The sequence below is a fragment of the Gorilla gorilla genome, chromosome 9 (genome assembly GCF_029281585.2).
Source record: "Gorilla gorilla gorilla isolate KB3781 chromosome 9, NHGRI_mGorGor1-v2.1_pri, whole genome shotgun sequence".
In the NCBI taxonomy this organism is placed as follows: Eukaryota; Metazoa; Chordata; class Mammalia; order Primates; family Hominidae; genus Gorilla; species Gorilla gorilla.
Genome location: NC_073233.2, coordinates 69019361 through 69046647, shown reverse-complemented (window position 1 = coordinate 69046647; position 27287 = coordinate 69019361). Strand labels below are relative to the sequence as shown.

General features: G+C 51.7%; 2 protein-coding genes across 10 annotated transcripts in view; one reads left to right on the top strand and one right to left on the bottom strand.

Moving 5' to 3' along the window:
* The window catches only part of VWCE (von Willebrand factor C and EGF domains), a 38076-nt gene extending 32766 nt beyond the window's left edge, over nt 1-5310 (top strand). For all 9 annotated transcript variants that reach the window (XM_063693194.1, XM_055354250.2, XM_055354249.2 and 6 more), the window contains one exon: nt 4283-5310. In XM_063693194.1, the coding sequence (XP_063549264.1) occupies nt 4283-4920 (638 nt within the window). In that variant the 3' untranslated portion in view covers nt 4921-5310. The remainder of the gene's footprint in view (nt 1-4282) is intronic.
* A 9062-nt stretch (nt 5311-14372) lies between these two features.
* Nucleotides 14373-24674, bottom strand: LOC101127800 (pepsin A-5-like). Its single transcript, XM_055354247.2, has 9 exons — nt 24570-24674; nt 23918-24080; nt 21542-21659; nt 20543-20661; nt 19667-19866; nt 17286-17402; nt 16004-16148; nt 15803-15901; nt 14373-14685 (listed from the first exon to the last, which is right to left on the bottom strand). The coding sequence occupies exons 1-9, from the start codon at nt 24623-24625 to the stop codon at nt 14536-14538; spliced, it is 1167 nt and encodes a 388-aa protein (XP_055210222.2). The 5' UTR covers nt 24626-24674; the 3' UTR covers nt 14373-14535.
* Nucleotides 24675-27287: the final 2613 nt, after the last annotated feature.

The following is a 27287-nucleotide window of genomic DNA, read 5'->3' as shown; positions in this document are numbered from 1 at the left end:
AGAGGGACACTGTCTCTAAACAACACAAAACACAACACAACACAACACATATTCCTCCTGTCTAACTGAGATTGTGTACCCTTTGACAATCATCTCCCCATTCCCCTCGCCCCTGCCAGCCTTCGTAACCACGATTCTATTCTCTGCTTCTTTGGCTTCAACCTTTTTAGATTCCACATAAAAGTGAGATTTTGCAATAGTTGTCTTTCTGTGTCTGGCTTATTTCGCTTAGCATAATGTCCTCCAGTTTCATCCATGTTGTTGCAAATGACAGAATTTCCTTTTTTTTTTTGAGGATTCTCACTCTGTCACCCAGGCTGGAGTGCAGTGGCGCGATCTCAGCTCACTGCAACCTTTGCCTCCCAGGTTCAAGTGGTTCTCTTGCCTCCGCCTCCTGAGTAGCTGGGATTACAGGCGCACACCACCACGCCCAGCTAATTTTTGTATTTTTAGTAGAGACAAGGTTTCACCATGTTCATCAGGCTGTTCTCGAACTTCTGACCTCAAGTGATCCACCCACCTCGGCCTCCCAAGGCGCTGGGATTACAGGCATGAGCCTGTAATTTCCTTCTTTTAAAAGGCTAAATAGTATTCCATTCTGGATAAAGAAATGTGGTATATGCACACAATGAAGTATTATTGATGGACGCTTAGGTTGGTTCCATAGCTTGGCTATTGTGAATAGTGTCACAGTGAACACAGGACTGCAGCTCTCTTCCCCAAACTGACTTTAAGTCTTTTGGATAAATACTCAGCAGTGGGATTGCTGGATCTATTTTATGTTTTTTAAACTTCTAGGAAGACAGGGAATTTTTTTCACTGATGGTGGCCTGAATTTCCTTTTTTATAAAATATTTGTTTAACTCCTTTGACCTTTTGAAGAGTATGTTCTGTTTTTGGGGGCAGCTCTTCAGATCTGTGGATGATGAGCTTTTAGGGCGGGTGGCGCCAGGAATATCCATTGAGCCTTCAAATCCATCATGTTGGGGACATTATAGATTGTACTTCATTGTAACCACCACAAACCTCTCTGCATGCTAGTGGATATTAGTCCCCTCACTGTCTAGAGACTGATTGCTAGCTAATGTGCCAGGCAGCATACTGAGCATTTTATACCTTATTTAAATGTATTACCTCATTTAAATGTTCATGGAGTGTTCCAGCGTGGCTGCTATGTTATCTCCCTTTTGCAGGTGGGGAAATGGAGGCTCAAAGAAGTTAAGTTTCTAGTTGGTGTGTAAGACTTAAGCCTAGGTCTCTCTTATTTCCTATCCTGTCCTCTTTCCCACCGTGCCCTCCTACCTCCACCTGGGGAAACTGAGGCCCAAAGAGTTGACCTCCAGGCCTGGCGTGGTGGCTCACGCCTGTAATCCCAGCACTTTGGGAGGCTGATGTGGGTGGGTCGCCAGGAGTTTGAGACCAGCCTGTCCAACACGGTGAAACCCTGTCTCTACTAAAAATAGAAAAATTAGCCGGGCATGTTGGTGCACACCTGTAATCTCAGCCATTTGGGAGGCTGAGGCAGGAGAATTGCTTGAACCTGGGAGATGAAGGTTGCAGTGAGCTGAGACTGCGCCCTGCCCTCCAGCCTGGGCAACAGAGCAAGACTCTGTCTCAAACAAAAACAAAAACAAAGAGGTAACCTCCAGAGCCCAGCTCCTTCTCCTGAAACACACTATGTTTACCACCTACCTCTTATTAACAAGAGCTCCCTTTAAGGAAAAACAACTTTTTATTGAAGTAGAATATGAATTGCTTTCTTTTGATGATTTTTTTTTTTTTTTTGAGACAGGGTCTCACTCTGTTGCCCAGGCTGGAGTGCAGTGGTGCGATCACAGCTCACTGCAGCCTTGACCCCCTGGGCTCAAGCAATCCTCCTACTTCAGTCTCACAGGTAGCTGGGACTACAGGTGCATGCCACCCTGCCTGGCTAATTTTTTGTTTCTATTTTTGTTTTATTTCCAAGCCCATGAAGTGATAAACGCTTGGTTAATTTTTTTACTTTTATTTTCTTAGAGACAAGGTCTTGCTATGTTGCCCAGGCTGGTCCCAACTCCTGGACTCAAGCAATCGTCCCGCCTTGGCCTCCCAAACTGTTGAGATTACAGGCATGAGCCACTGAGCCCAGCCTCTTTTGATGATTTTTTAAAAGTATAACAGCTTTCTAAGGATAAAGTTCATATGTCATACAATTCACACATTTAAAGTGTATGATTCAGTCATTTTAAGCATATTTTTAGAGTTACGCAACCATCTATTAATATGAATAGTTGATTTTTAAAATATAATCATTCCAGTTTTTTATGTGCTTGACAGCGTCTGATTTTTCCTTGATCATACCTTCGATACTCTTTCTTCTTCTTCTTCTTTTTTTTTTTTTGAGATGGAGTCTCTCTCTGTTGTCCAGGCTGGAGCGCAGTGGCATGATCTTGGCTCACTGCAACCTCCACCTCCCGGTTTCCAGCAACTCTCCTGCCTCAGCCTACCAAGTGGCTGGACTGCAGGCACCACCATACCTTGCTAATTTTTGTATTTTTAGTAGAGATGGAGTTTCACCATGTTGGCCAGGATGGTCTCAAGCTCCTGACCTCAAGTGATCCGTCCACCTTGGCCTCCCAAAATGCTGGGATTATGGGCTTGAGCCACTGCGCCTGGCTCGATACTTTTTCTTTTTTTGCTTCTTCACTCTTCATTTTCTTTTTGCTGAGCTTCTTCCTTCTTTCACAGATGATTCCTGACTTTCTGGTGGTTTATCTTAATGATTTTTTGACTTTACAATGATGTGAAACCATCAAAATTTTGCTGTATTTTGAATTTTGATCTTTTCCTGGGTTATCAATATGTGACACATGGATATTCAGCACTTTATTAAAAAATAGGGATTGACTTAGATGATTTTGCCCAACTGTGGGCCAGTATAAGGGTTCTGAACACGTGTAAGGTCAGCCAGGGTAAGCTGTGGTGTTCAGGAAGTGAGCTGTATTAAATGCATTTTTGCTGGGCACCGTGGATCACACTTAGAACCCTGGCACTTTGGGAGGCAAAGGCAGGAGGATCACTTGAGCTCAGGAGTTTGAGACCAGCCTGGGTAACAAAGTAGGATCCTGTCTCTACAAAAATAAAATAGAATAGAACAGAACAGAACAGAACAGAATGCCAGGTGTGGTAGCATGTGACTGTGGTCCCAGCAAGTAGGACAGCCGAGATGGGAGGATCGCTTGAGCCCAGGAGGTTGAGGGTACAGTGAGCCATGTTTGCACCACTGCACTCCAGCCTGGACAAGCGAGTGAGAACCTGTCCCCCCGCCCCAAAAAAAGCCTTTTTTTTTTTTTATTTTGGTGAAACGGAGTCCTGCTCTGTCTCCCAGGCTGGAGTGCAGTGGCACGATCTCAGTTCACTGCAACCTCTGCCACCTGGGTTCAAGTGATTCTCGCGCCTCAGCCTCCCGAGTAGCTGGGACTACAGGCACGCGCCACCACGTCCGGCTAAGTTTTGTATTTTTAGTAGAGATGGGGTTTCACCATGTTGACCAGGCTGGTCTCGAACTCCTGACCTCAGGTGATCCGCCGCCTCAGCTTCTCAAAGTGTTGGGATTACAGGCGTGAGCCACTGCGCTTGGTCAGAAAAGCATTTTTGATTTACAGGTTTATTGGGACGTGACCCCATCGTAAGTCAAGGGGCATCTGTGTTTATTTTCTCCTTGTGTACTGAGCCTTTATGATATGCCAGGCCCTAGGCTGAGACTTTTTAACAAATTATTCAAAGAAACTATTTTTTAGAGCAGTTTGATGATCATGGCAAAATTGAGTGGAAAGTACAGAGAGTTCCCATATGCCTCAGACTCCACATGACACAGTGTCGCCCCCTATTAGCACCCCATACCAGCGTGGCATGTTTGTTATAATCGGTGATCCTACACTGACACTGACATGTCATTGACATCCAATGTCTATAGTTCACATTGAGGTTTAGGCTGAGACTCTCCGTGCACCCTTTCATTCACACTCAGTCCTTACTGCTGTGCCCATTTTACAGATGAGGAAACAGAGGCCCAGGAGAGTTGCATGCCTTGCGTGAGGTCACACAGCTAACTGCCTGCCTCCCTCCGTTCATGGCTCCTTCAGTCTTCCCTTCCTGGAGGCAGGAGCTGGCTCGTCCTCACCAGGTGTGCTGAGGCCCCTCTGAGGACAGAGCTTGGGTGTCCCTGGTATACCTTGTCCCAGAGCCACCTTGGCCACTGGAGAGAGCCATTGTGCATCTCGTTTCACCCTCATCTCTCTAGATTCCCTGTCTCCTCTGGAAGAAAAGCAGGGGCTCTCCCCTCACGGAAATGTGACGTTCAGCAAAGCTGCTCGGAGCCTGCATGGAGACACTGAGGCCCCTGTCAACTGTAGCTCCTGTCCTGGGCCCCCGACAGCATCACCCTCGAGGCCGGTGCTTCATCTCCTCCAGCTCCTTTTAAGAACGAACTTGATGAAAACACAGACTTTACCCACAAGCCCGGCAGGAGCTCATGGTCCACACTCACCCGCTTTGGGGCCAACAGGCACTTTCCCAGGGGAGCCTGGGGCCTCCCCTCGACTCTCACCAGGGCCTTCGACCCCTCCAGGAGCCCCCACTCTACCTCTAGCTTCCCCAGGGGCTCCTCAGCCACCTCCTGTGACTCCAGAGCGCTCGTTCTCAGCCTCTGGGGCCCAGATAGCATCCAGGTGGCCTCCTCTGCCTGCCACCCTCCTGACGGAAGCTTCAGCACTTTCCATGATGGACCCCAGCCCCTCGAAGACCCCCATCACCCTCCTCGGGCCTCGCATGCTTTCTCCCACCACCTCTAGACTCTCTACAGCCCTTGCAGCCACCACCCACCCTGGCCCCCAGCAGCCCCCAGTGGGGGCTTCTCGGGGGGAAGAGTCCACCATGTAAGGAGGTCACTGTGTCCGGGAGACTCTGGAGAGAGGACACTCTGCCAGTGGCCCAGGGTGTGTGCAGGGCGGCTCCAAGGATGAACCTGGTGGGGATGCCTGGGCTCCCTCCTGCAGGGGCCCTGGTGAGGATGGAAGACCCCCAAGGCTGGATGTAACCTTGTTCCCAAGAAGTGTTTGGAATGTGCTGTAAGAATGGAGGAAGTGGTTTCCACTGTCAGCATCCTCCCTGGACCGCGTGGCTGGCTCATCTTTTGAGAAGGGTTGGGACTGCCAAGTTCTCCTGGAGGAAGAGTTGCGTCCGGCTGGGATTCCACTCACTGGGACTGTACCGCCAGGTGTCATGCGTCTCTCTGAGGTTTCCTGATTAAAGGTTGTCTCGGTTTCCCCACGCTGCGCTGCTCATTCACCGCTTACCTGTGGGAAGGTGGGAAACGTGACCCCAAGCCCACAGGTGGTAAGTGAGCATCCACCTTTACCCCACTGCTGGGGAGAAAAGCTGGCACCAAATTGTGACTGGGCTGGGGAAGGGTCTCCTGTAAGCACTTGGCGGCCTTTTATATTGGGAGACTTCTTTTTTTTTTTTTTTTTTTTATTGATCATTCTTGGGTGTTTCTCGCAGAGGGGGATTTGGCAGGGTTACAGGACAATAGTGGAGGGAAGGTCAGCAGATAAGCAAGTGAACAAAGTTCTCTGGTTTTCCTAGGCAGAGGACCCTGCGGCCTTCCGCAGTGTTTGTGTCCCTGGGTACTTGAGATTAGGGAGTGGTGATGGCTCTTAACGAGCATGCTGCCTTCAAGCATCTGTTTAACAAAGCACATCTTGCACCGCCCTTAATCCATTCAACCCTGAGTGGATACAGCACATGTTTCAGAGAGCACAGGGTTGGGGGTAGGGTCACAGATCAACAGGATCCCAAGGCAGAAGAATTTTTTCTTAGTACAGAACAAAATGAAAAGTCTCCCATGTCTACCTCTTTCCACACAGACATGGCAACCATCCGATTTCTCAATCTTTTCCCCACCTTTCCCCCCTTTCCATTCCACAAAACCGCCATTGTCATCATGACCCGTTCTCAATGAGCTGTTGGGTACACCTCCAAGACGGGGTGGTGGCCGGGCAGAGGGGCTCCTCACTTCCCAGTAGGGGCGGCCGGGCAGAGGCGCCCCTCACCTCCCGGACGGGGCGGCTGGCCGGGCGGGGGGCTGACCCCCCCACCTCCCTCCCGGACGGGGCGGCTGGCCGGGCGGGGGGCTGACACCCCCACCTCCCTCCCGGACGGGGCGGCTGGCCGGGCGGGGGGCTGACCCCCCCCACCTCCCTCCCGGACGGAGCGGCTGGCCGGGCAGAGGGGCTCCTCACTTCCCAGTAGGGGCGGCCGGGCAGAGGCGCCCCTCACCTCCCGGACGGGGCGGCTGGCCAGGCGGGGGGCTAACCCCCCACCTCCCTCCCGGACGGGGCGGCTGGCCGGGCGGGGGGCTGACCCCCCCACCTCCCTCCCGGACGGGGCGGCTGGCCGGGCAGGGGGGCTCCTCACTTCCCAGTAGGGGCGGCCGGGCAGAGGTGCCCCTCACCTCCCGGACGGGGCGGCTGGCCAGGTGGGGGGCTAACCCCCCCACCTCCCTCCTGGACGGAGCGGCTGGCCGGACGGGGCGGCTGGCCGGGCGGGGGGCTGACCCCCCCACCTCCCTTCCGGACGGGGCGGCTTGCCGGGCGGGGGGCTGGCCCCCCCACCTCCCTCCCGGATGGGGCGGCTGGCCGGGCGGGGGGCTGGCCCCCCCACCTCCCTCCCGGACGAGGTGGCTGCCGGGCGGAGATGCTCCTCACTTCCCAGACGGGGTGGCTGCTGGGCGGAGGGGCTCCTCACTTCTCGGGCAGGGCGGCTGCCGGGCGGAGGGGCTCCTCACTTCTCAGACGGGGCGGTTGCCAGGCAGAGGGTCTCCTCACTTCTCAGACGGGGCGGCCGGGCAGAGACGCTCCTCACATCCTGGATGGGGCGGCAGGGCAGAGGTGCTCCCCACATCTCAGACGATGGGCGGCCGGGCAGAGACGCTCCTCACTTCCCAGATGTGATGGCGGCCGGGAAGAGGCGCTCCTTGTTTCCTAGATGGGATGGCGGCCGGGCAGAGAGGCTCCTCACTTTCCAGACTGGGCAGCCAGGCAGAGGGGCTCCTCACTTTCCAGACTGGGCAGCCAGGCAGAGGGGCTCCTCACATCCCGGACGATGGGCGGCCAGGCGGAGACGCTCCTCACTTCCCAGACGGGGCGGCAGCCGGGCAGAGGCTGCAATCTCGGCACTTTGGGAGGCCAAGGCAGGCGGCTGGGAGGTGGTTGTAGCGGGCCGAGATCACGCCACTGCACTCCAGCCTGGGCACCATTGAGCACTGAGTTAACCAGACTCTGTCTGCAATCCCGGCACCTCGGGAGGCCGAGGCTGGCAGATCACTCGCGGTTAGGAGCTGGAGACCAGCCCGGCCAACGCAGCGAAACCCCGTCTCCACCAAAAAAATACGAAAACCAGTCAGGCGGGGCGGCGCGCGCCTGCAATCGCAGGCACTCGGCAGGCTGAGGCAGGAGAATCAGGCAGGGAGGTTGCAGTGAGCTGAGATGGCAGCAGTACCGTCCAGCTTCGGCTCGGCATCAGAGGGAGACCGTGGAAAGAGGGGAGAGGGAGACCGTGGGGAGAGGGAGAGGGAGAGGGAGAGGGAGAGGGAGAGGGAGAGGGAGAGGGAGAGGGAGAGGGAGAGGGAGAGGGAGAGGGAGAGGGGAGACTTCTTTTTATTTTTTTCCCCAAGATCATGATTTTCTTTTCTGTTTTCTTTTTTTTTTTTTTTTACTTTTATTTTAAGTTCAGGGGTACATGTGCAGGTTTATTATACAGTTAAACTCGTGTCACAGGGGTTTGTCATACAGATTATATTATTTCATCACCCAGGGATTAAGCTTAGTACCCATTAGTTATTTTTCCTAAGTCTCTCCCTCTACCCTCCCTCCACCCTTCCATAGACCCCAGTGTGTGCTTTTCGTGTCTATGTGTCCATGTGTTCTCATCATTTAGCTCCCACTTACAAATGAGAACATGCAGTATTTGGTTTTCTCTTCCTGCGTAACTTTGCTAAGGATAATGGCCTCCAGCTCCATTCATGTTCCTGCAAAGGATATTATCTCATTCTTTTTTATGGCTGCATAGTATGTACACCATGGAATACCATACAGACACTGGGGGGCTTCCACAGTGAGAAGGGAAAAGATGATGGAGAGGACTTGCTTCTGGGAAGGAACCTCTGAGACGAAATGACAGACCAGCAGTTTCTTTTTTGAGATGGAGTTTCGCTCTTGTTGCCCAGGCTAGAGTGCAATGGCAAGGTCTTGGCTCACTGCAACCTCTGCCTCCTGGGTTCAAGCGGTTCTCCTGCCTCAGCCTCCTGAGTATCTGGGATTACAGGTGCCCGCCACCACACCTGACTAATTTTTTGTATTTTTAGTAGAGTTGGGGTTTCACCATGTTGGCTAGGCTGGTCTCGAACTCCTGACCTCAGGTGATCTGCCCACCTTGGGCTCCCAGAGTGCTGGGATGACAGGCATGAGCCACCGCGCTGGGCCAGGCCAGCAGTTTCTTAAGATGTGTTTTCAGCATGAACACCTATGGGCAGGGGGGAAACAGCAGGGAGGGAGAGTTGGGGCTGCTGGGCCTTCTCGAAGCCTCAGCCAGCCCCCTCTGGGAGCTCTGGGGCTATGCTGGCCCTTCGGAGCTGTCCTGAGCTGCGGCCACGGGGCAGGGCTTTCTGCCTCATACTGACCAGAGAGCTGCTATCAACCACCTTCCCAGCAGCTGGGAGACTGATCCTTCAGTCCTAGTGGGGGGATCTGGGCAGTGTAGCACAGTGTGCATGAGAGACAGAAAGAGGACAGTGCCGTCATGAATGGGGGGATGCGGATTTGTGATAAGGGAAGTGATGTGGGGCTGGAAAGCAGAAGCTGCCCTGTCACCAAGTCACCACTTGCTACCATTTTTTTTTTTTGAGACAGGATGTTGCCCTGTCATCCAGGCTGGAGTGTAGTGGCATGATCACGGCTCATTGCAGCCTCAACCTTATGGGCTCAAGCCTTCCTCCCACCCCAGCTTCCCGGGTGGGTGGGATTAGAGGCACATGCCACCATGCCTGTCTAATTTAAAAAAAAATTTTGTAGAAATACGGTCTCGCTGTGTTGCCCAGAATGTTCTTGAACTCCTAGGCTCAAGCGATCCTCCCACTTCAGCCTCCCTGAGTACTGGGATTACGGGCCTGCAGCCCCACAGTTGCTACCACTGAAACCCATGGAGGCTGTGGAGTGAAAGCACCCCCAGTGCATGGCCCATCGCTTTGCCAAGGCCGCCCTCTTCTGAGCCCTTCTCTGACCTGCTGCTCACTCTGTGTCCCAGGGCGAAGAGTCTGCTGAAGTGTTTCCTGGCTGCAAAGGCAACCTGGTATCCAGTCCAGACGACAGTGTAGTCCTGGCCTCTAACCTGTGGCTGGTGGCAGGAATAATGAATGTGGGAGATAGGAGCATGGAAACCAAACAGTTTAGAGACCGCAAAGGACTTAGAGGCCGTTTTGTCCAGTAAGATACAAAGGGTCATGGTCATGAGCGGGGTCTGCAGCCAGTGAAACTCAAGTTGGAGCCTTGCTCAGCTGGACTAGCTGTGGGATATTAGGTCTCTGCTCCCTTATTATTATTATTTTTTGAGACAGAGTCTTGCTCTGTTGCCCAGGCTGGAGTACCGTAGTGTGAGCTCAGCTCACTGCAACCTCCACCTCCCAGGTTCAAGCGATTCTCCTGTCTCAGCCTCCCGAGTAGCTGGGATTACAGGCACACGCCACCATGCCCAGCTAGTTTTTGTATTTTTGTAGAGATGGGGTTTCACCACATTGGCCAGGCTGGTCTCAAATTGACCTCAGGTGATCTGCCTGCCTCGGCCTCCCAAAGTGCAGGGATTACAAGCATGAACCACCGTGCCAGGCCTCTGCTCCCTTATTTGGACAATGGGGATAATAACAGGCCTACTTTATGGAGTTGTGACAATGAAGTCTGATAATGCCTCCATAAGTCTCAGTGGTTTGCACTTGTGGCCCTGTGGCCCCTAAGCTTGCTACAGCCCACCTGGCTTGGTGATGCCACGTGGGGTCTGATTTCAGGATAAAAGCGTAGAATGCTCATTGCCCCCATGCTGCAACTTTTCAAACAAGTCCATCTGTCAAAATGGTAGTGGCTAAAAATTAGTGCCAATTTCCTCATTGCTGTTCCTTTATGCAATAAGTTAGCATGCAATTTAAGTTTAATACTAGTCCCCCCCACCTGCCTCTGCAAATAGGACTCATGTCAATGATGTTCATTTTGAATGTTAAAAAAAAAGGAGTCCGGGTGCGGTGGCTCATGCCTGTAATCCCAGCATTTTGGAAAGCTGAGGCGGGCGGATCACGAGGTCAGGAGTTCAAGACCAGCATGACCAATATGATGAAACCCCATCTTTACTAAAAATACAAAAATTAGCCAAGCGTGATGGTACGTGCCGATAGTCCCAGCTACTCAGGAGGCTGAGGCAGGAGAATCGCTTGAACCTGGGAGGCAGAGGTTGCAGTGAACCAAGATCGCACCACTGCACTCAGAGCCTGGGTGACAGAGCGAGACTCCATCTCAAAAAAAAAAAAAAGATTGGTTGGGGGTGGGGCAGGGGGACAGCTGTAAACACTTTTCCCAAGTTTTTCCAAGTATAAAAACATGTTTAACTGGACTGTTCCCCACCCAATATTACAGCTGAGAAGCAGAGGCTCAGAGAAGTTAGGAGAGTGTTCTAAGGCTGCACAGATTATGATGGCTGAATGGGAAGAGAGCCTCATTCGTCTGACTCCCAGTCCAGGTGTTTTTCCTTCGCTTCACATTTCACCTGATGAGGTTCTCCTGCTGGTGTTTGGAGAGACAGCTGATGGCCCACAGTTTAGGAGGGGCCCTGTGAACACTATTTTAGTTTGGGTTCCCCCTAAAGCAGACCCAGAGATAGTATTCGGGTGAGAGCCAAGAGAAAAAGACCAATCAAGGGGCATTGATGAACCGGTTGCAGCTATGGGCAATTGGCACTTTGTCCTAGGGACCTTCTGGGAGACTGTGGAGCCCATGCCTTGCCTGAGGATTGTCCCCCAAGGGTGTGAAGATGCACCAGTAGTTGTCCCTCAACTTTTCGTCCCTCACTGGTCGAGCCTTGTCCTGGGCTTTTGGCTCTCTAGCACACCCTGCTGGCCTTGCCATAGTACTGAGCCTGCCTTTCTGCTTGTCCCCAGGCACCAGAAGGCTCTTGGGGCAGAGGTGCAGGAGCCATTGGTGGCGGGCTGGGTCAGGGCTCTCACTGGGCCATGTAAGCACATGTTCTGTCCACAATAAACCGCAGTGCACCAGGAGGCAGGAGTCCACCTGAAGCCCCCAGCGGGGCGCGCAGTGCCTTTAATGGGATAAGCTGCTCTGAATTCTTGGCAGCCTGGGCTCCAACAAGCAAGGGAGTGTTTGTTCTTGGATGGAGACACCTTGCATTTTTCCTGAGCTAGGATTCCACTTTTAGGGTTCTGAGAAACAGAACAGAATGGGGGTGTGTTGGAAGCTTATTCTGTGGCCTCAGTTTCCCTTGCACCTGGCAGCTTTCCGAAGGGCAGAATGATCAGACCTGTTTCAAGAGACCTGATTTTAAAGGTTATTAGATGCATGGCCTGAAGGCAAGTCACAGTAGGTTTCTAAGTAGGACAAACTTACAGAGGCTCAAAATCGCTGCAATTCACTTTGTTTTTTTTTTTTTTTCAACTTACCCTCTTTTTAAGATCTTTCCGAGGCTGGGAGTGGTGGCTCACATCTGTAATCTCAGCACTTTGGGAGGCCGAGGTGGGTGGATCATGAGGTCAGGAGTTCCAGACCAGCCTGGCCAACATGGTGAAATCCCGTCTCTACTAAAAATACAAAAATTAGCTGGTGTGGTGGCAGGTGCCTGTAATCCCAGCTATTCGGGAGGCTGAGGCGGGAGAATTGCTTGAACCCGGGAGGCCGAAATTGCAGTGAGCTGAGATCATGCCACTGCACTCTAGCCTGGGAGACAGAGCAAGACTCCATCTTAAAAAAAAAAAAAAAGGTCTTTCCATCTTAGCACCTAGTGAGCACATTTGCTTCTTCCTTTTACAGCTGTATATTGTGTGGATGCACCATAAGTTGTTGAACCAACTCCTGTGGATGGACTTTTGGGTCATTTCAAATCTTGCTTTTCCACATGACGCTACAAAAAATCATGTCCTTACATCGCTTTGCACATCTACAAGTGTATCTTTCAGGTAAATTTCCAGAAGGGAAGTTACTGAGCCATATGCTTTTTTTTTCTTTCAGACGGAGTTTCACTCTTGTTGCCCAGGCTGGAGGGCAGTGGTGTGATCTTGGTTCACTGCAACCTCCGCCTCCCAGGTTCAAGCAATTCTCCTGCCTCAGCCTCCCAAGTAGCTGGGATTAGAGACATGTGTCACCACACCTGTCTAATTTTGTATTTTTAGTAGAGATGGGGTTTCACCATGTTGGCCTGGCTGGTCTCTAACTCCTAACCTCAGCTGATCTGCCTGCCTTGGCCTCCCAAAGTGCTGGGATTGCAGGCGTGAGCCACCACACGCGGCTGGGAAGTGACATTTAAGCCACGTCTGCAGATGCTAGGTGTTAGCAAGTCAAGAAAGAGGGAAAAGCAACCGTGGCAAAGGGAACAGCATGTGCAAAGTCTGGAGGTGGGAAAACACATGGGCTTTTGTGGCTGTGGGAGGCCAGTGTGGACGGAGCTCAGGGTAACGGGATCAGAGTGAAGCAGGGAAGGTTTGGAGGGAAAGGAGCACACAGGCCCTGGAAGTGTGCCAAAGGTTTGCTGTTTTATTCCAACGGCAATGGCAAGAAGGCATTAGGAGTTTAAAGCAAGGAAGGGATGAGATGAAATTTATGTTTCCTAAAGTTTATTCAGCTCTGGAAAATGGGCTTGGGAGGGTGAGAGTGACCCTGGGGAGACTGGGTGTTGGAGCTCACCCCCACCCTTCCTAGAGCCCAGCTCCAGCCTCTGGGCTTGTGTCTTCAGCAGAAAGCCTGGGTTGGCTGTCACCAGAAGCAGGAGCTATGGGAATTTTCCCAGCATGCATGCCGGGGAGCCCAGGGCTGTAATAGACTTACTAGCAAGAGAGAGTCTGAGATGAAGCTCAGCTGAGTTAAAATGAAACAGATCACTTTGCAGCAGGGCTTGTCAGAGCTTTTGATTGGGAACTGTAGCTGGTGAACCCTGGGGAAGGGCCTAGAATGTAGCATGTTCTATACTTATTTTGAAACTGTGTTTTCCATTGAACATTTTGCTACCAAGCCCAGTCTGAGAAACTGCTCCATTTCCTCTTTGCCTTTCTAGGGCATATATGCTAATGAACATGCTTAATTCTCTGTCTCACAACCTCTGCTCAGGGAAGTGGAACACCATTCTCTTTGGTTACAGATGGGGAAACAGATGGATTCAGTGTCTTATGCCTGGGACTTGGGGGAGATTAATTGTTAGTCTTGGTAGCCAGCGAATCACAAGGGCATCCTACAAGGTTGTGGGGTGTCAGCTTCTTCCACTTCTCTTGTCCATGTCTTGCAGACAACACTGCCCTGTCCTATCTACTTAGGGACATCACCATTAGTGTCCGCCTTTCCTGACTCTCCTGATTGCATTCCTTTCCTCATGAGCTCTTTTTTTTTTTTTTTTTTTTTTTTTGAGATGGAGTCTTGCTCTGTCGCCCAGGCTGGAGTGCAATGGTGCGATCTCAGCTCACTGCAACCTCCGCCTTCCAGATTCAAGCGCTTCTCCTGCCTCAGCCTCCCAAGTAGCTGGGATTACAGGCACGCACCACCATGCCCAGCTAATTTTTGCAATTTTAGTGGAGACAGGGTTTCACTGTGTTGGCCAGGCTTGTCTCAAACTCCTGACCTCAGGTGACCTGTCTGCCTCAGCCTACCAAAGTGCTGGGATTACAGGCGTGAGCCACTGTGCCCAGCCTTCTCATGATCTCTTATTGGCTTTGGGAGAAAGAAGAAGTTGACTCCCTCAACTAAGAGCTTCAGTGCCCTATTTTTTTTTTTCTTTGAGCTGGAGTCTCTCTGTGTCACCCAGGATGGAGTACAATGGCAGGATCTCAGCTCTGTGTCCCTTCTATGAGAAGACAATTAGCCCAGTATTTTGGCCCCCAGGTCTTTTTATGATGCTTCCAGCACAACCCCCTGAAGCCTCTCTGTCTTCCTGGCTCCATCATGAAGTGTTGGCTGCTGGGGTCACTATGTTGGGTGCCATCCAAGTGGATGTGGTCATTTTCATCCCTGCCCTGGCGTTCTAACCCCAGTAATGTGAAGGAAAAAGACCAGCAAAGAGAAGCAGCTCCACAAAACCTGTTTCAGTGGGTTATGTTTTTATTCTACGTTATTGGTAGGACAGGGAACAGGGCCAAGACCTCCACACTCCCCTGGGAAGAACAGTCAGGAGAATTAGATACATCTAAAGTGGGCACAGGACGGAGGCCAGATCTTCCTGGGAGGTGGCTGAAGAGACTTCGGCTTAAGCCACGGCAGCCAGGCCGACCTGGTTGTTTGCCCTGTCGAAGACGGTAAAGTACTGGCGGATGAAGACATCACCCAGGATCCAAAGCTCTCCAGATTCGGTGGGGACGTTCATGCCCTGGAAGCCACTGATGCAGCTCCCCTCGCTCTGGAGAAAAGGAGAATAAAAGTGGAGCTGGGACACCGATTCAGCAGTGATAGGCGCTGGGTGATAAACATCCAGGGCGCCCTGGTCCAGCTGTAAGGCACGTGCAAGGAGGAGATTCCTGGCTCAGTGTCCAGGGATTCGGCTGTTCTTGGCCTGGAGTCAGCCTGTAGAAGCCGTCCACTGAACGACTGGTTTCTACGCATTACTGGACATTATCTGGTGTTTCTGGCAGGCACACGAACCCTGACATCAGCATTGGTGCTAATGGGCTTAGGTAGAATTCAGCTGCTAGGAAGGAGTTTAAAAACCCTGCCACCACAGCCTTTTCTCATTATTATTCTTATCTCATCAGGGACAAACCGGATGAGGTATTAGCCCTCTTGCCTCACCAAGTCACTGGGCTGCGACCTTGTCTGCACATCACCTGGGGAGCTTTGAACCCCCGCAGCCCCATCCCATTGCTGAGGCCTTGCCCTCTCCTAATGTAATCAGAATCAGTGGGGGAGCCCAGGCATCAGTGCTTCTTGTTGAATAACTTGAGTCCACTGGCAAAATTCGTTTTCCACCTGACGTTATGATAACAGAAGGGAAAGAGTTTTCTTGTGGCTCGTATAGCTAAAGATTTGCTACTTGGTAGAGATGGTAGAAGTGTCAGAAGCCCCAGCCTATGGAAATTAGGATTTCCATTTGCCCAACCCTTGGTAGGGCTGATGTGATCAGTCTCACTTGGTTGACCTAACCGCACTCTGAGGGTGGGGAAAGCTGCCATCTCTACCTTTTGGATGCGAAAACTGAGGGTGAGATGAGTTGTAGCTTGCTCAGAATCAATGGGCTAGTAATTCAGACCCAGGACTTGGACCCAGGGGTCCAAATAGAATCCTCTTTTCATTCCATTAACTTTTGCTTCACTTGTTCCCTTAGGGGGCTGTATCCGAGTTCTTATTCCTGCATTTGTTTTTAATATATTCTTTTTCTCTGGAGGCTGTCTAGGGCAGATGTTCGTCTGCCTCTGCCTGTTGGCTTCAGCTCGTGGAAGTGTACTTTCCCTCTGCAGAGGGGGACTCTGTGTCCACATTCTGTGTGAACCCCTCTAGTGGTTGGTCCAGAGCCTCCTCACCTGCAGGATGTAGGCACTGGGTGGCACGGGGTACTGGACTCCATTGATGGTGAAGACGATGTCGGGCAGGCTGCTGATGGCTGAGCAGCTGACCACCATCTGGAAAGAGTGAGAGTGAGAAAAGTTAGAAGGGTTTTCATCCCTTCTGCCTGGCACACCCACTACTTGAGTGTAGAACAGAGCAGTCGGGGCTGGACTCACGTCGCCGTCTGAGTTCTCGCTGGCTCCGATGTCGCTCTGGATGTTGGCAATGGGGCTGGTTGGGCCAGTCAGCAGAGAGGTGCCGGTGTCAACAATGGCCTGGCAGCCCTCAGCGCAGGCGATGGTCTCTCCGTTCATGGTGATGCTGAGGGCAAGAAGCAAGTTAAGCTCCCTGAGCCCTCAGGGGTTCATCTCTCCAAGGAGGAACCAGGAGGTGAGTGAGCCCAGACATTTCTTCCCCACCCATCCATTGGCCAATGCGTGAAATTTCTGTTCCTCTCGTTCACGCACTCATTCATCCCGCATTCATTTACCCTACAAATATTTCCCAAGTGCCTACTCTCTGCCAGGCGTGGGAAACGCAAAGCGAAACAAGACAGCCTCACAGTTCCAGGCTGCAGGGAGCTCCCGGCCTAGCTGGCAAGATAAGTTACGTTGGCAGAAGGGCAAATGACCAGTCAGGCATGTGGTAGGGAACAAAAACAGGGTCCAGGGTGAGAGGTGGTGGAGGGGAGCAGCCAGGTGAACTGACACCCAGGGATGCCAGGCAGGTGAAGAGAGAAGGAGGACATCATCAGGGGATGGTATGCGGGGAGGGACAGAGACCAGAGGGCTGGGGCAGGTGTTGGAGGAACTGGTGAAATTCTAGCATGGCTGGGCAGACATGAGGTGATCCGTGTGTCCTGATTTGCCTGGGCTGGTCCCAGTTTTAGTACTGAAAGTCTCTGTCCTGGGAAATTATTCATCCTTGGGAAAACCCACACCACTGAGCACCCTAGCAGGCTAGCTGTGGGAAGAACAGCATGGAAATGAAGCTGCAAGGGAGACCGGGGAGGCCCTGAAGGGGAGGGTGGAACGAAGTGACTTCACACAATTTCTTAGCCATTTTGCCCCACTTCTAGACTGAAAGTGACATGTTTCCTCGAGTGGGAGGAGCATGTGGTGGTTCACAGGCCCCTTAAATTGTGAGATGCGTGGACAGGTGGGTCCCCCAGCTCTCCCCAGGGATGCTGGTGGATGGTCCTGCCTCCGTGACTAGGAGGACAGTGGCTATCTCACCCTTGCAGAGTCTTGGCTTCCCAGACAGCTCTTCCCTCCTCCTGCAGGGAGGTGTCTTTCTAGGGGTCTCTTTGGCTTGGCCAACTTCCACCTTCCCCCTGGAGTGTGTTCCCCTGTGCCAGCTGTTCCTGGGGGGATTCTGGAAAGCTGATTGGCTATGAATCCATAAGGAAATGGGATCTGGGGCCCAGGCCTGGATGCTGCCTGTCCATGGCAGTCTCACCTGTCCACGGTGATCTGCCAGTAACCCTCGACGGTAACAGGCACCCAGTTCAGACTTCCGGTGTAGTAAGAAGAGTCAATGCCACCAAATATCACCACGCTGCCACTCTTGTCATCGCTATGGAAAGTGAGGGGAGAAGACATGAATCTTTTTGTTTGTCCATTTGTGTGACCATCTGCTGTTGCCTCCTCAGAGCGACCGTTGATTGGGCACTTTCCAGGGCTGTCCTGGGGTGTGACCAATGTGGTTTCTTTTCCTCTTAGGCCAGGGCCCATGCAGTGGGCACCGTCACTGTTGTTTCCACTTACCGTGAGGAAACTGAGCCTGCGGGAGGTGAGGCCACCTGCCCAAGGTCACACAGCGTGGGAGTGGTGGAACTACGTTTGGAAGAACACAGGCCTTTTAGGTTGAGTGTGTGGTTTCCATGGTGGTACCCACTCTGGTTGCCATGGGGACCCCAGGGAAGTGAATGCGTGACAGTGTTGACTCTTAAGGACTTGATGGTGGAGGTCACTGGTTCTTAGCTGGGAGCAGTTTTGCCCCCAGGGGAATGTCTGGAGACATTTTGGATTGTCATGATTGGGTGGGGGTAGGGGATGCTGCCGGCATCTCATGGGTAGAGGCTGGGGATGCTGCCAAACATCCTACAATGCACAGGACAGTCCTTGGCGGCAAGGACTTATGGTGGTCTGAAATGTTAATAGTGCCCAGACTGAGAAACTGGGATCTGGCTGGGGAGATACAGTGGCCCCACATGAAACATTTAAGTGCTCATAAAGGCAGATGATGTTTCAGAGCCACCTTGAACATTAACTGGCCAAGAGGAATACATGACAAAGAGCCTTCCTGTTGTAAATTGCAGGAGTCCTTGTTATTGCAATATTCATTTTCTAAATCTCTGCAGTTTCAGGTTAGATGTGGAAGGAAATGTAGACGGCAATAAGAAATTAATTATCCGGGGCTGGGCGGGGAGGCTCATGCCTGTAATCCCAGCACTTTGGGAGACCGAGGCAGGTGGATCATGAGGTCAGGAGATCGAGACCATCCTGGCTAACACAGTGAAACCCCGTTTCTACTAAAAATACAAAAAATTAGCTGGGTGTGGTGGCGGGCACCTGTAGTCCCAGCTACTCGGGAGGCTGAGGCAGGAGAATGGCGTGAACCCAGGAGGCAGAGCTTGCAGTGAAGGGAGATAGCGCCACTGCACTCCAGCCTGGGTGAGAGAGTGAGACTCCATCACACACACAAAAAAGAAATTAATCATCCGAGAACTGGCCATTTATAAAACATGACCCCACTCACTGAACCCACCCCACCTTTGCTGCGAACATCTCACAGGGCAATGCAATATAGTGAGGACCTAGACATGTAGTTACCAACCGAGGAGACACATGAATGACGGCGAACCCTTTCAAGAGAGGACGACGTACGTGAGTGTTAGAGGAAAGCTGAATGTCTTAAGAAAGTGGAGGATGCCCTCAGGTATTCTTGCATAACACTCTACTCAGCCCAAACTGACATTTGATTTATTCTTTGTTCATTTGTTTGTTTGCTCACTTATTCTTTGTTCATTCCTAGAATTAGCCCCCATCACAAATGGAACCTAGATTTTATTAAATCATAAAAGAAACTTGCTTTCATGATTGAAAAATGTCATCATTCATGATACGTCTTGATCAAATCTTTTCATTTTTGTGCTATGGAATTTTGGTCTAAGTGTATTCACTTTATTTTATTTGTTTATTTATTTATTTATTTATTTATTTATTGAGATGGAATCTTGCTCTGTTGCCCAGGCTAGGATGCAGTGGCGCAATCTTGACTCACTGCAACCTCCACCTTCCAGGCTCAAGCGATTCTCCTTGCCTCAGCCTCCTGCGTAGCTGGGAGTATAGGCGCCTGCCACCCTGCCTGGCTAATTTTTGTATTTTTTAGTAGAGACAGGGTTTCACAGTGTTGGCCAGGCTGGTCTTGAACTCCTGACTTCAGGTGATCCTCCCGCCTCAGACTCCCAAAGTGCTGGGATTACAGCCATAAGCCACCATGCCTGGCTAAGTGTATTCACTTTAAATGGCATCTTTGGGGGCCAAGGATGGGGGAACTGGCACTGAGGGGCAAATGGCTGATGACATTTGAGTTGTACACATCTAGGGGACAAAGATGCTGGTAAAATAAGATGGAGTGCACATGGCCCGTCAGAGACAGACTTGGCACTATTCCTCTCCAAAGACACACTTCTCCAGCCTCAGACATTGACTTTCAAATCCCTTGCTTCCCAAGACCCTCTCCATCGCAGCCAGCCTTGGACAGCTCCTGCTGGGCAGGATCACTGTGACCTCTGGAGGGGGAGGTGGGAGGAGGCCCCTCTCCACTCAACTTACGCGCTGAGGTAGACAGAGAAGAGGTCCTGAGAAACCAGGCCCTGGTTCCAGATGTTGTCAAAGACGGGTGTGGCCCCAGAGGAGGAAATGCTGGGGTAGGCCAGCCCCAGGATGCCGTCGAAGGGAGCGAAAAACAGGAAGGAGCCGGGTTCCGTCTCGCTCAGGCCGAAGATCTGATTGGTGTCAGAGATGCCTCCAACCTGGGTGGGGAAACCGAGATGATGTTCACCATCGGGTCATGTTCACTGAGCTCTGGGTGCCAGCGTCAGGCCCAGAGCCACCCTGGTTCATCTCATGCAGGACTTGGCTTCCAGGGTATCAGTCCGGAAGGAGGGCAGAGGGACTGTCTGCTGGAATGCTGGTTCCTCTGCTGGAGGTAACCATGGCAGCTGATCTCCAGATGGCCACAGTCGATGACTCAGGGTGAGATTTTGCTGGAGAACAGATGGTCACTGTGTGTCTGTGTTTCTGATGAACAAATGCAAAACAGACCCCAGACCCCAGGCCTTTGACCCCTGCCATGCCCCGAAAGTAGCAGGGAGGGCTTGTGGAGATTGCATGACTTGGGGTGCTGCATGTCGGGAGAAGAAGGAAGAGGAGGAGGTGCTAGTAGAGAATTGAGCCTTTACTGACTCTCCCCACACTCCATAACATTCTGCTTGGGTGGAGCTGAGTCTGGGTTATGGCTCCTGGCACCCCACCCTTTTACTCACTGCCACCAGAGCTAGCAATGTCTGTGACATCTCTGCTGCTTCTCCCCACACCCCGCACCCCCAATCAGGTTACATTTGTGATCACCAAGACCCGTCTTGCTGGAATAAGCTTATTTTGGGGGTGCCTGATGGGTGGATGCAGCGGCAGCCTGCAGGTGCCCACCTGGACAGTGTCGTATCCGAGGATGCCTGTCATGCTGCCAGTGCCATAGGTGATGGAGACTGTCTTGCTGGTGGACTTGTAGGTGGAGGAATCGTGAGGGTTGAAGCGGCTGTGGTCTACTGCAAGGACAAGTGGTGAGTGTTATTCTCTGAGAGCTGGGTGAAGGTCATGGACTGGATGTCTTCCTGGGATGGGGTGTCCTGGCCCTGGGATGGGCTCTGGAGGTGAGCAGTGACCTTTCCCCCTAGACCCTTGGAGCCCAAGAGACCCCAGGTCCTGTCCTGTCTTGTTGAACTACTGGGACGATTCACTGATGGCAGGTCCCAAGCCAACCCCAAGGACCTCCCGGGGACCCTTCCAGGCCAACATTGAGTGGAGCAGGCCCGTGGCTGCCCAGTGACGAGCGCTTTCACCCTCAAGCCCCCAGCCAGTGCTCCCGTTATTATGTGGATGATGCCACAGGCACCTCATTTTCATTAAAACTTAGAAGAGGAAGGAACCTGCAACACACATTGTTCATGACTTCCAAAGACAAACTCTCTTTCATTAGCAAACCAATGTTTTTTTTTTTTGTTTTTTTGTTTTTTTGTTTTTTTTTTAACGAGCTCAGCACTGACCTCTAGCGTGTTCTAGCCAGGCTTTGGAGCCATTTTCTCACACGGACTGGACTCTTTCCTGGTGGGCTATTCTACAGCCCTTTGGCCCTGTCTTGCTTTGGGCCCCCCATACTTCCTCTCCCAGCCTGTGGTTATTTAGGAGAGCTTCTCTCTGCCCTCAGACTGTGTAGTCTTTGACCGCAGGGATGATATCACTCATCCCTTTACCCCCTGGAGCACCTGAGCCCAGTGCTTGGCACGTAGTAGGTGCTCAATAAATGCCTGTTGAGTGGCTCCAGCAGGCTTGAGGTGGGAGCTGTCTGAAGCCCACGGGTGTCCAGGGTTCCCCAGGGTCGGCTGGTGCTGGGGAGCGAGAGTGGGGTAGGGCGGGCTGGGCACTTACTGCAGGCAAGACTGTAGCAGTAGACTGAGGGCACCCACAGGTTGGAGGAGCCGGTGTCAAAGACGACAGTGAAATCCTGGGCAGGAGTTCCGATGCCGATGGTGCCGAAGTACTCCACCTGCGGAGGTCAGGACAGGGCAGTTCATGGACCGGGGTCTCTGTTTTGGGGCCTCCCTAGGGGCTGTCTCTGGGTCATCTCCTCAGTCCGCCTCTCCACCTTTTCCTTCATTCCTCACAGTTCTTGTCTTTCTCTTCCCAGCCACTGCCTTCATCCTTCAAAGCCCAGCTGTGGCGTCCCTTCTTCCTTGAAGTCTTCCCTGATTGCTCCCCCAATTTACCCTCTGATCTCTGTTAAGCACCACAAGCACCTAACAATCTGTTGTTCCCTCTTCAGCTGTTGTCTTGTCTGTCACAGTCTTCCCATCCTTACAGCCCATGTTCTCAGAGGATGGGGGTGGAACCTTCTAGCACCGGGCAAGTGACAGCTTAAGTGCTTGTGCCTTAAATTGTTTATCAGAAGCTAAGCAAGCCACTTAAAGATGGAAACCTGTCCAGTTTTCTTATTTCTACATCTAGATGTGTACAGCAGGTTTCAAGAAATGGCATTGCCAGAATTTTTATTCTTTTTTTTTTTTTTAAGGCAAGTCTCGCTCTGTTGCCCAGGCGGGAGTGCAGTGGCGCGACCTCGGCTCACTGCAGCCTCCTCCTCCTGGGTTCCAGTGATTCTCCTGCCTCAGCCTCCCAAGTAGCTGAGATTACAGGTGTGTGCCATCATGCCCGGGAAATTTTTGTATTTTTAGTAGAGACGGGGGTTTCACCATGTTGCCGGGCTGGTCTCGAACTCCTGACCTCAAGTGATCCACCCGCCTCCGCCAATCAACTAGTATTTTTCTTGTTAGTGGCAGCATTTCCCCCTGCCGGCTCTGTTCCCGCCACACTGGTCTGCTTGCTGTTCTTTGGCAATGACCAGTGACTCCTGCCCTAGGGCCTTTGCACTGGCTATTCCTTGTGCTAGGAAATGTTTATTCTAGATCTTTCCTTGGCTGATCCTTTTTTCAAAAATCAATCATTCAGCTCTCTAGTCAAATGTCCCCTCTGCCAACAGGCCTTCCGTGACCACTTTATCTAAATTTGCCCCCTCTCTATCTTCTTGTTCCCCATACTCCCATTAATTAATTTGCCAAGGCCCTTATCATTACCTGAAATTATCTTACGTGGTTGTTTATTTGTCATCCCCTTTAGAGTATAAGCTCCAGGAAGTTTGATTATTCACCATCATTTTGGCAACTTGCATAGCCTCTGGCACATAGAGAGGTGCCAATATTTGTTAAATATTTGTGAACTAAATAAATGGGCTAACTAAGCCTCTTACCAAGGGCCTGCCAGACCCCATGCTAAGCACTCCAGAAAACATGATTGTGTTAATTCCTGGCAACAACCTCTGATGGTAGATATTAGTGGTTCTGTTTTCCAGACCAAGACACGGGCTCAGAGTATTTAAATGACTTGGCCAAGGTCCTGTGGCTTAGAGGCACTAGGACCCATATTTGCACCAGGTCTTCTGGATGGCAGAGGCCAGTCTCTGAACCACGGGCATCACTGCTTTGTGCCCTGTGCCCTGTGCCAGTCACAGAGGGGACATACAATATCTGCAGGAGGGCAGGGTGTTTGCTATCGGGTCTCAAATAACAAAGTCAGGGTGATCTTTCTGAAACTCAGATCTGATCTTGTCACCCCCCTGTTTAAGATAAATCAGAGGCAGTTAGGATGGAGTCTCTCTGCGTCCACCCCTCAGCTCCTCAGACTGCAGTCTGCAGCACCCTTCTTCCCTCCCTCTCGGCTCCCCTTCAAATGCACTGTGCTCCCGCCTGCTACAGGGTTTGGCACAAGGGATCAGGCTATGTGGAGTTCTGTCTTGTTCTCTTGGAAACTGCCGCTCTTCCTGCGTGGCTCCAGGGAGGCTCCCTGCCCAAGTGGCAGACTCTCGCAGTGTGACACCGTCACTCTGTAGTCCTCCTGCTGCCTGTTCTTTTCATTGGTTTGCGAGACCCCTTGATGACTGTGTTTGTCTCCTAGGCTATGAGTTTGCTCACCGCTGTCTCCCCCTGAGCCCAGCACAGACCCTGAAATAGAATGAGGCGCTCAGGGAAATTAACATTGCATGAACGAGTGAACGAATGAATGAATGAACAAAAGAGCAACAGCTCTGACTGTGAGCTTTCCTGCCTGCCCTGGGCCACTGACATCTAGGGGGCAGACTCTGCATCACTGCCTGGAGCTGCAGAGCCCAGGCCCATCCTCCAAGACCCCTGGGACACCCTCTTTCCTGCGGACCAAGTCCTCAGAGCTGGCCCCACCACTTGGCCACACACTCACATCCAGGTAGTTCTCCAGGGGCTGTTCGTGTAACAGGGTGGGAGCCTCCCACTGGGGGAAGTACTTTCTGGCTGGATTGAGGTTGTGCTTCTTCAGGAAGTCCTTCAGCAGGCCACGCTCAGACAGGGTGCGCCTCAAGGACTTCTTTCTGATGAGGGGGACCCTGTGGTTTGGAGAAGGAAGAGGAATTAGGCAAGGATTCTGCTGACCGGGTGCTGTGGCAGCCCCAGAAGGGAAGGGAAGCTGGTCTAAGAGAGGAAGAAGGAAGGAAAGGAGATGCCCCCACTTCTGCCCCATAATGCAAAGAAGTTAAGCCAACTAGTGGTGGAGCTGGGAACCAAACCCAGGCTGGACTCTTAACCAGCTGGTTTAAGAGAGGAAGATGGAGGGAAGGGAGAACCTCCAATTCTGCACAATAATGTAAAGAAGTTTAGCTAACTAGCGCTGGAGCTGGGAACCAGATTCAGGCTGGGCTGGAGTTTTAACCATGTCTGCAGGGCTGCCTCCCAAAAGGGCAGAGAGAGAGAGAGGCAGAAAAGGGGGATGGAGACAGCTGAAGAGAGAGAGAGAAAAAAGGGAAGAAGGAAGACACGGGAGGAAAGAAAGGTGATGTGAGAGGCAGCGTCTTCACACCCACACCACCCGGACTCACTTGTACATGATGCACTCAGAGAGTGCCACCAGACCCAGCAGCAGCAGCCACTTCATGGTTCTTCCTGGATCCCAACTCGAGGGAGAAGGCAAGACGGGAGGAAGGTGCAGAGCAGCAGCATGAGCTGCCCCTTATATACAAGTTGGGTCCCGCCTTATCGGCCTCAGAAAGTCACGGGTTCCCCTGATCCCAAACAGAAAAGCTCCTGATAAGATTGTGGCTGCCCTGAGCCACATTCTGAGATCTTTCCAGCTGAGGCACTTTCCATTGTAACCTTGCACCATGGAGAGAGGGGAGGGTGCCATGGGGATGGACCCGCAGAGAGAGAGAGGAGCAATGACCTGGAGGCTTTTTTCTTTTCTTTTCCTTTGTTTCCTTTCTTTTCTTTCCTTCCTTTCCTTCTTTCTTTCCCTTTCTTTCTTTCTTCCTTCTTTCTTTCCTTCCTTCTCTCCTTCCTTTCTTTCTTTCTTTCTTTCTTTCTTTCTTTCTTTCTTTCTTTCTTTCTTTCCTTCCTTCCTTCCTTCCTTCTTTCTTTCCTTCTTTCTTTCTTTCTTTCTTTTTTCTTTCTCCCTTTCTCCATTTCTTTCCTTTCTTTCCTGATGGAGTTTTGCTCTGTCGCGCCGCCAGAGGCTGATTTCTGAAGCATTGACAAGGGCCTACGTTAAAACTTTACAAGCTGAGCATTTCGACAAAGTTGGTTAAAAGTGCATTTAACGCAGCATTGGACAGATGTGAAGGAGCCCCAGGTGGCCTGATTTGTCCCCGTGGTCACGCAGCTGGGGTTCTTAGAGAGGAGCCCCCCGACTCAGTCATAGGTGGTACTGGTTGTGGTCACTGCTTATTCACAGCACATTGGGGGGTCAGTCGTTTGGGACTCAGGACACAATTCCCCACATAAGTGTCATTGTGTGGGGTTGTTGGGCGTCTGACTAGCCTATGGGCCTTGCGGCTTGCTTTTGGTGCAACTGGGCTGAGTCTGGGAAGGAGATGTGCACAGTACACGGGGGAGGAGGGAGAGAGCACCGGGAGAATGCTGCCTTCCCTTCCTGGAGGAGGCAAACTTCAGACAGGCCAGGTATGTCTTTGGAATCTGTGTCTCTCCCTTTCTGCACCCCTTCTCTTTCTTTTGCTCCTTTCCCACCCTCTCCACCTTTGAGATCCCACCTGGGTCTGATTTCTCCAGGTGCTCCAGGCTTACAACTGGGTTGAAATCAGCTACAATGGAGCGAAGCAATCTGGGCAAACGATTCATACTCGTGGCTGAGTGACTTAGAAAGAGGATGCTTGGCCGGGCGCCGTGGCTCACGCTTGTAATCCCAGTACTTTGGGAGGCTGAGGCAGGTGAATCACCTGAGGTCAGGAGTTCAAGACCCGCCTGGCCAACATAGTGAAACCCCGTCTCTACTAAAAGTAGAAAAGTTAGCTGGGCATGGTGGTGGGCGCCTGTAATCCCAGCTACTGGGGAGGCTGAGGCAGGAGAATCGCTTGAACCCAGGAGGCAGAGGTTGTGAGAGGTGAAGCCGTCTGGGCTTCTGAGTCGATTAGGGACTTGGAGAACTTTTGTGTCTAGCTAAAGGATAGTAAATGCACCTATCAGCACTCTGTGTCTAGCTAAAGGCTTGTGAATGCACCAATCAGCACTCTGTGTCTAGCTGAAGGGTTTGTAAATGCACCAGTAAGCACCAGCTGTTACACTCACCGCGAAGGTCTGCAGCTTCACTCCTGAAGCCAGCGAGAGCACGAACCCACCAGAAGGAAGAAACTCTGGATACATCTGAACATCTGAAGGAACAAACTCCGGACACACCATCTTGAAGAACTGTAACACTGATCGCGAGGGTCCACGGCTTCATTCTTGAAGTCAGTGAGACCAAGAACCCACCGGAAGGAACAAATTCAGGACATAGTTGCAATGAGCCAAGATCTTGTCACTGTACTCCAGCCTGGGTGACAGAGCTAGACTCCGTCTCAAACAAAGAAACACCAAAAACCAACAAAAGAAAAAAGAAAGAGGATGCTTACCAACCCAATGGATCCTCCACTTTGTGAATTTTTATTCAGTGGACAAAGTAGAGTGAAAACTCTGATGCAGAAATCACTGGGGAGGAGGACAGGGGAGCGGGGAGGTCACCAGGTAGACAGGAAGCCCTGTCTCAGGGTCTTGATCTGAAATCGGATCCCCTGGGGCATCCTCAGACTGTCCAGCCATGAGAGCCACAGGTTCTATAAAAGCTCCAAGTGCCCCCAGTGCCTCCAGGTGAGTATTGAGGAGTGGGCAGTGTGGATAAGTTCAGGGACAGTGGTGGTTGGTAGAAAACACATTGACATTACAGACTCCCCTGTTAGTTGACATCTTTGTGCCCCAAATGTGTATCCTGGGCCCATTTTCTTTTCTTTTCTTTTTTTTTTTAACTGTGAATCTCACTCCAGTATGGCTAGCCCTTGTATTTTCCACATTCATGTCTTCTGGTGCCTCTTTCTCTTCCTCTCTCTTTCCTCCCTCTCAAGCCTCTCTCTCTCCTTTTTGAGACAGGGTCTTATTCTGTCACTCAGGGTAGAGCGTAGTGGCATGAACATGGCTTACTGCAGCCTCAACCTCCCACGCTCAATCAGTCCTCTGGCCTCAGGCTCTGAATAGCTGGGACGATAGGCATGAGCCACTACACCCAGCTAACTTTTGTATTTTCTGTAGAGACAGGGCTTCACTATGTGGCCCAG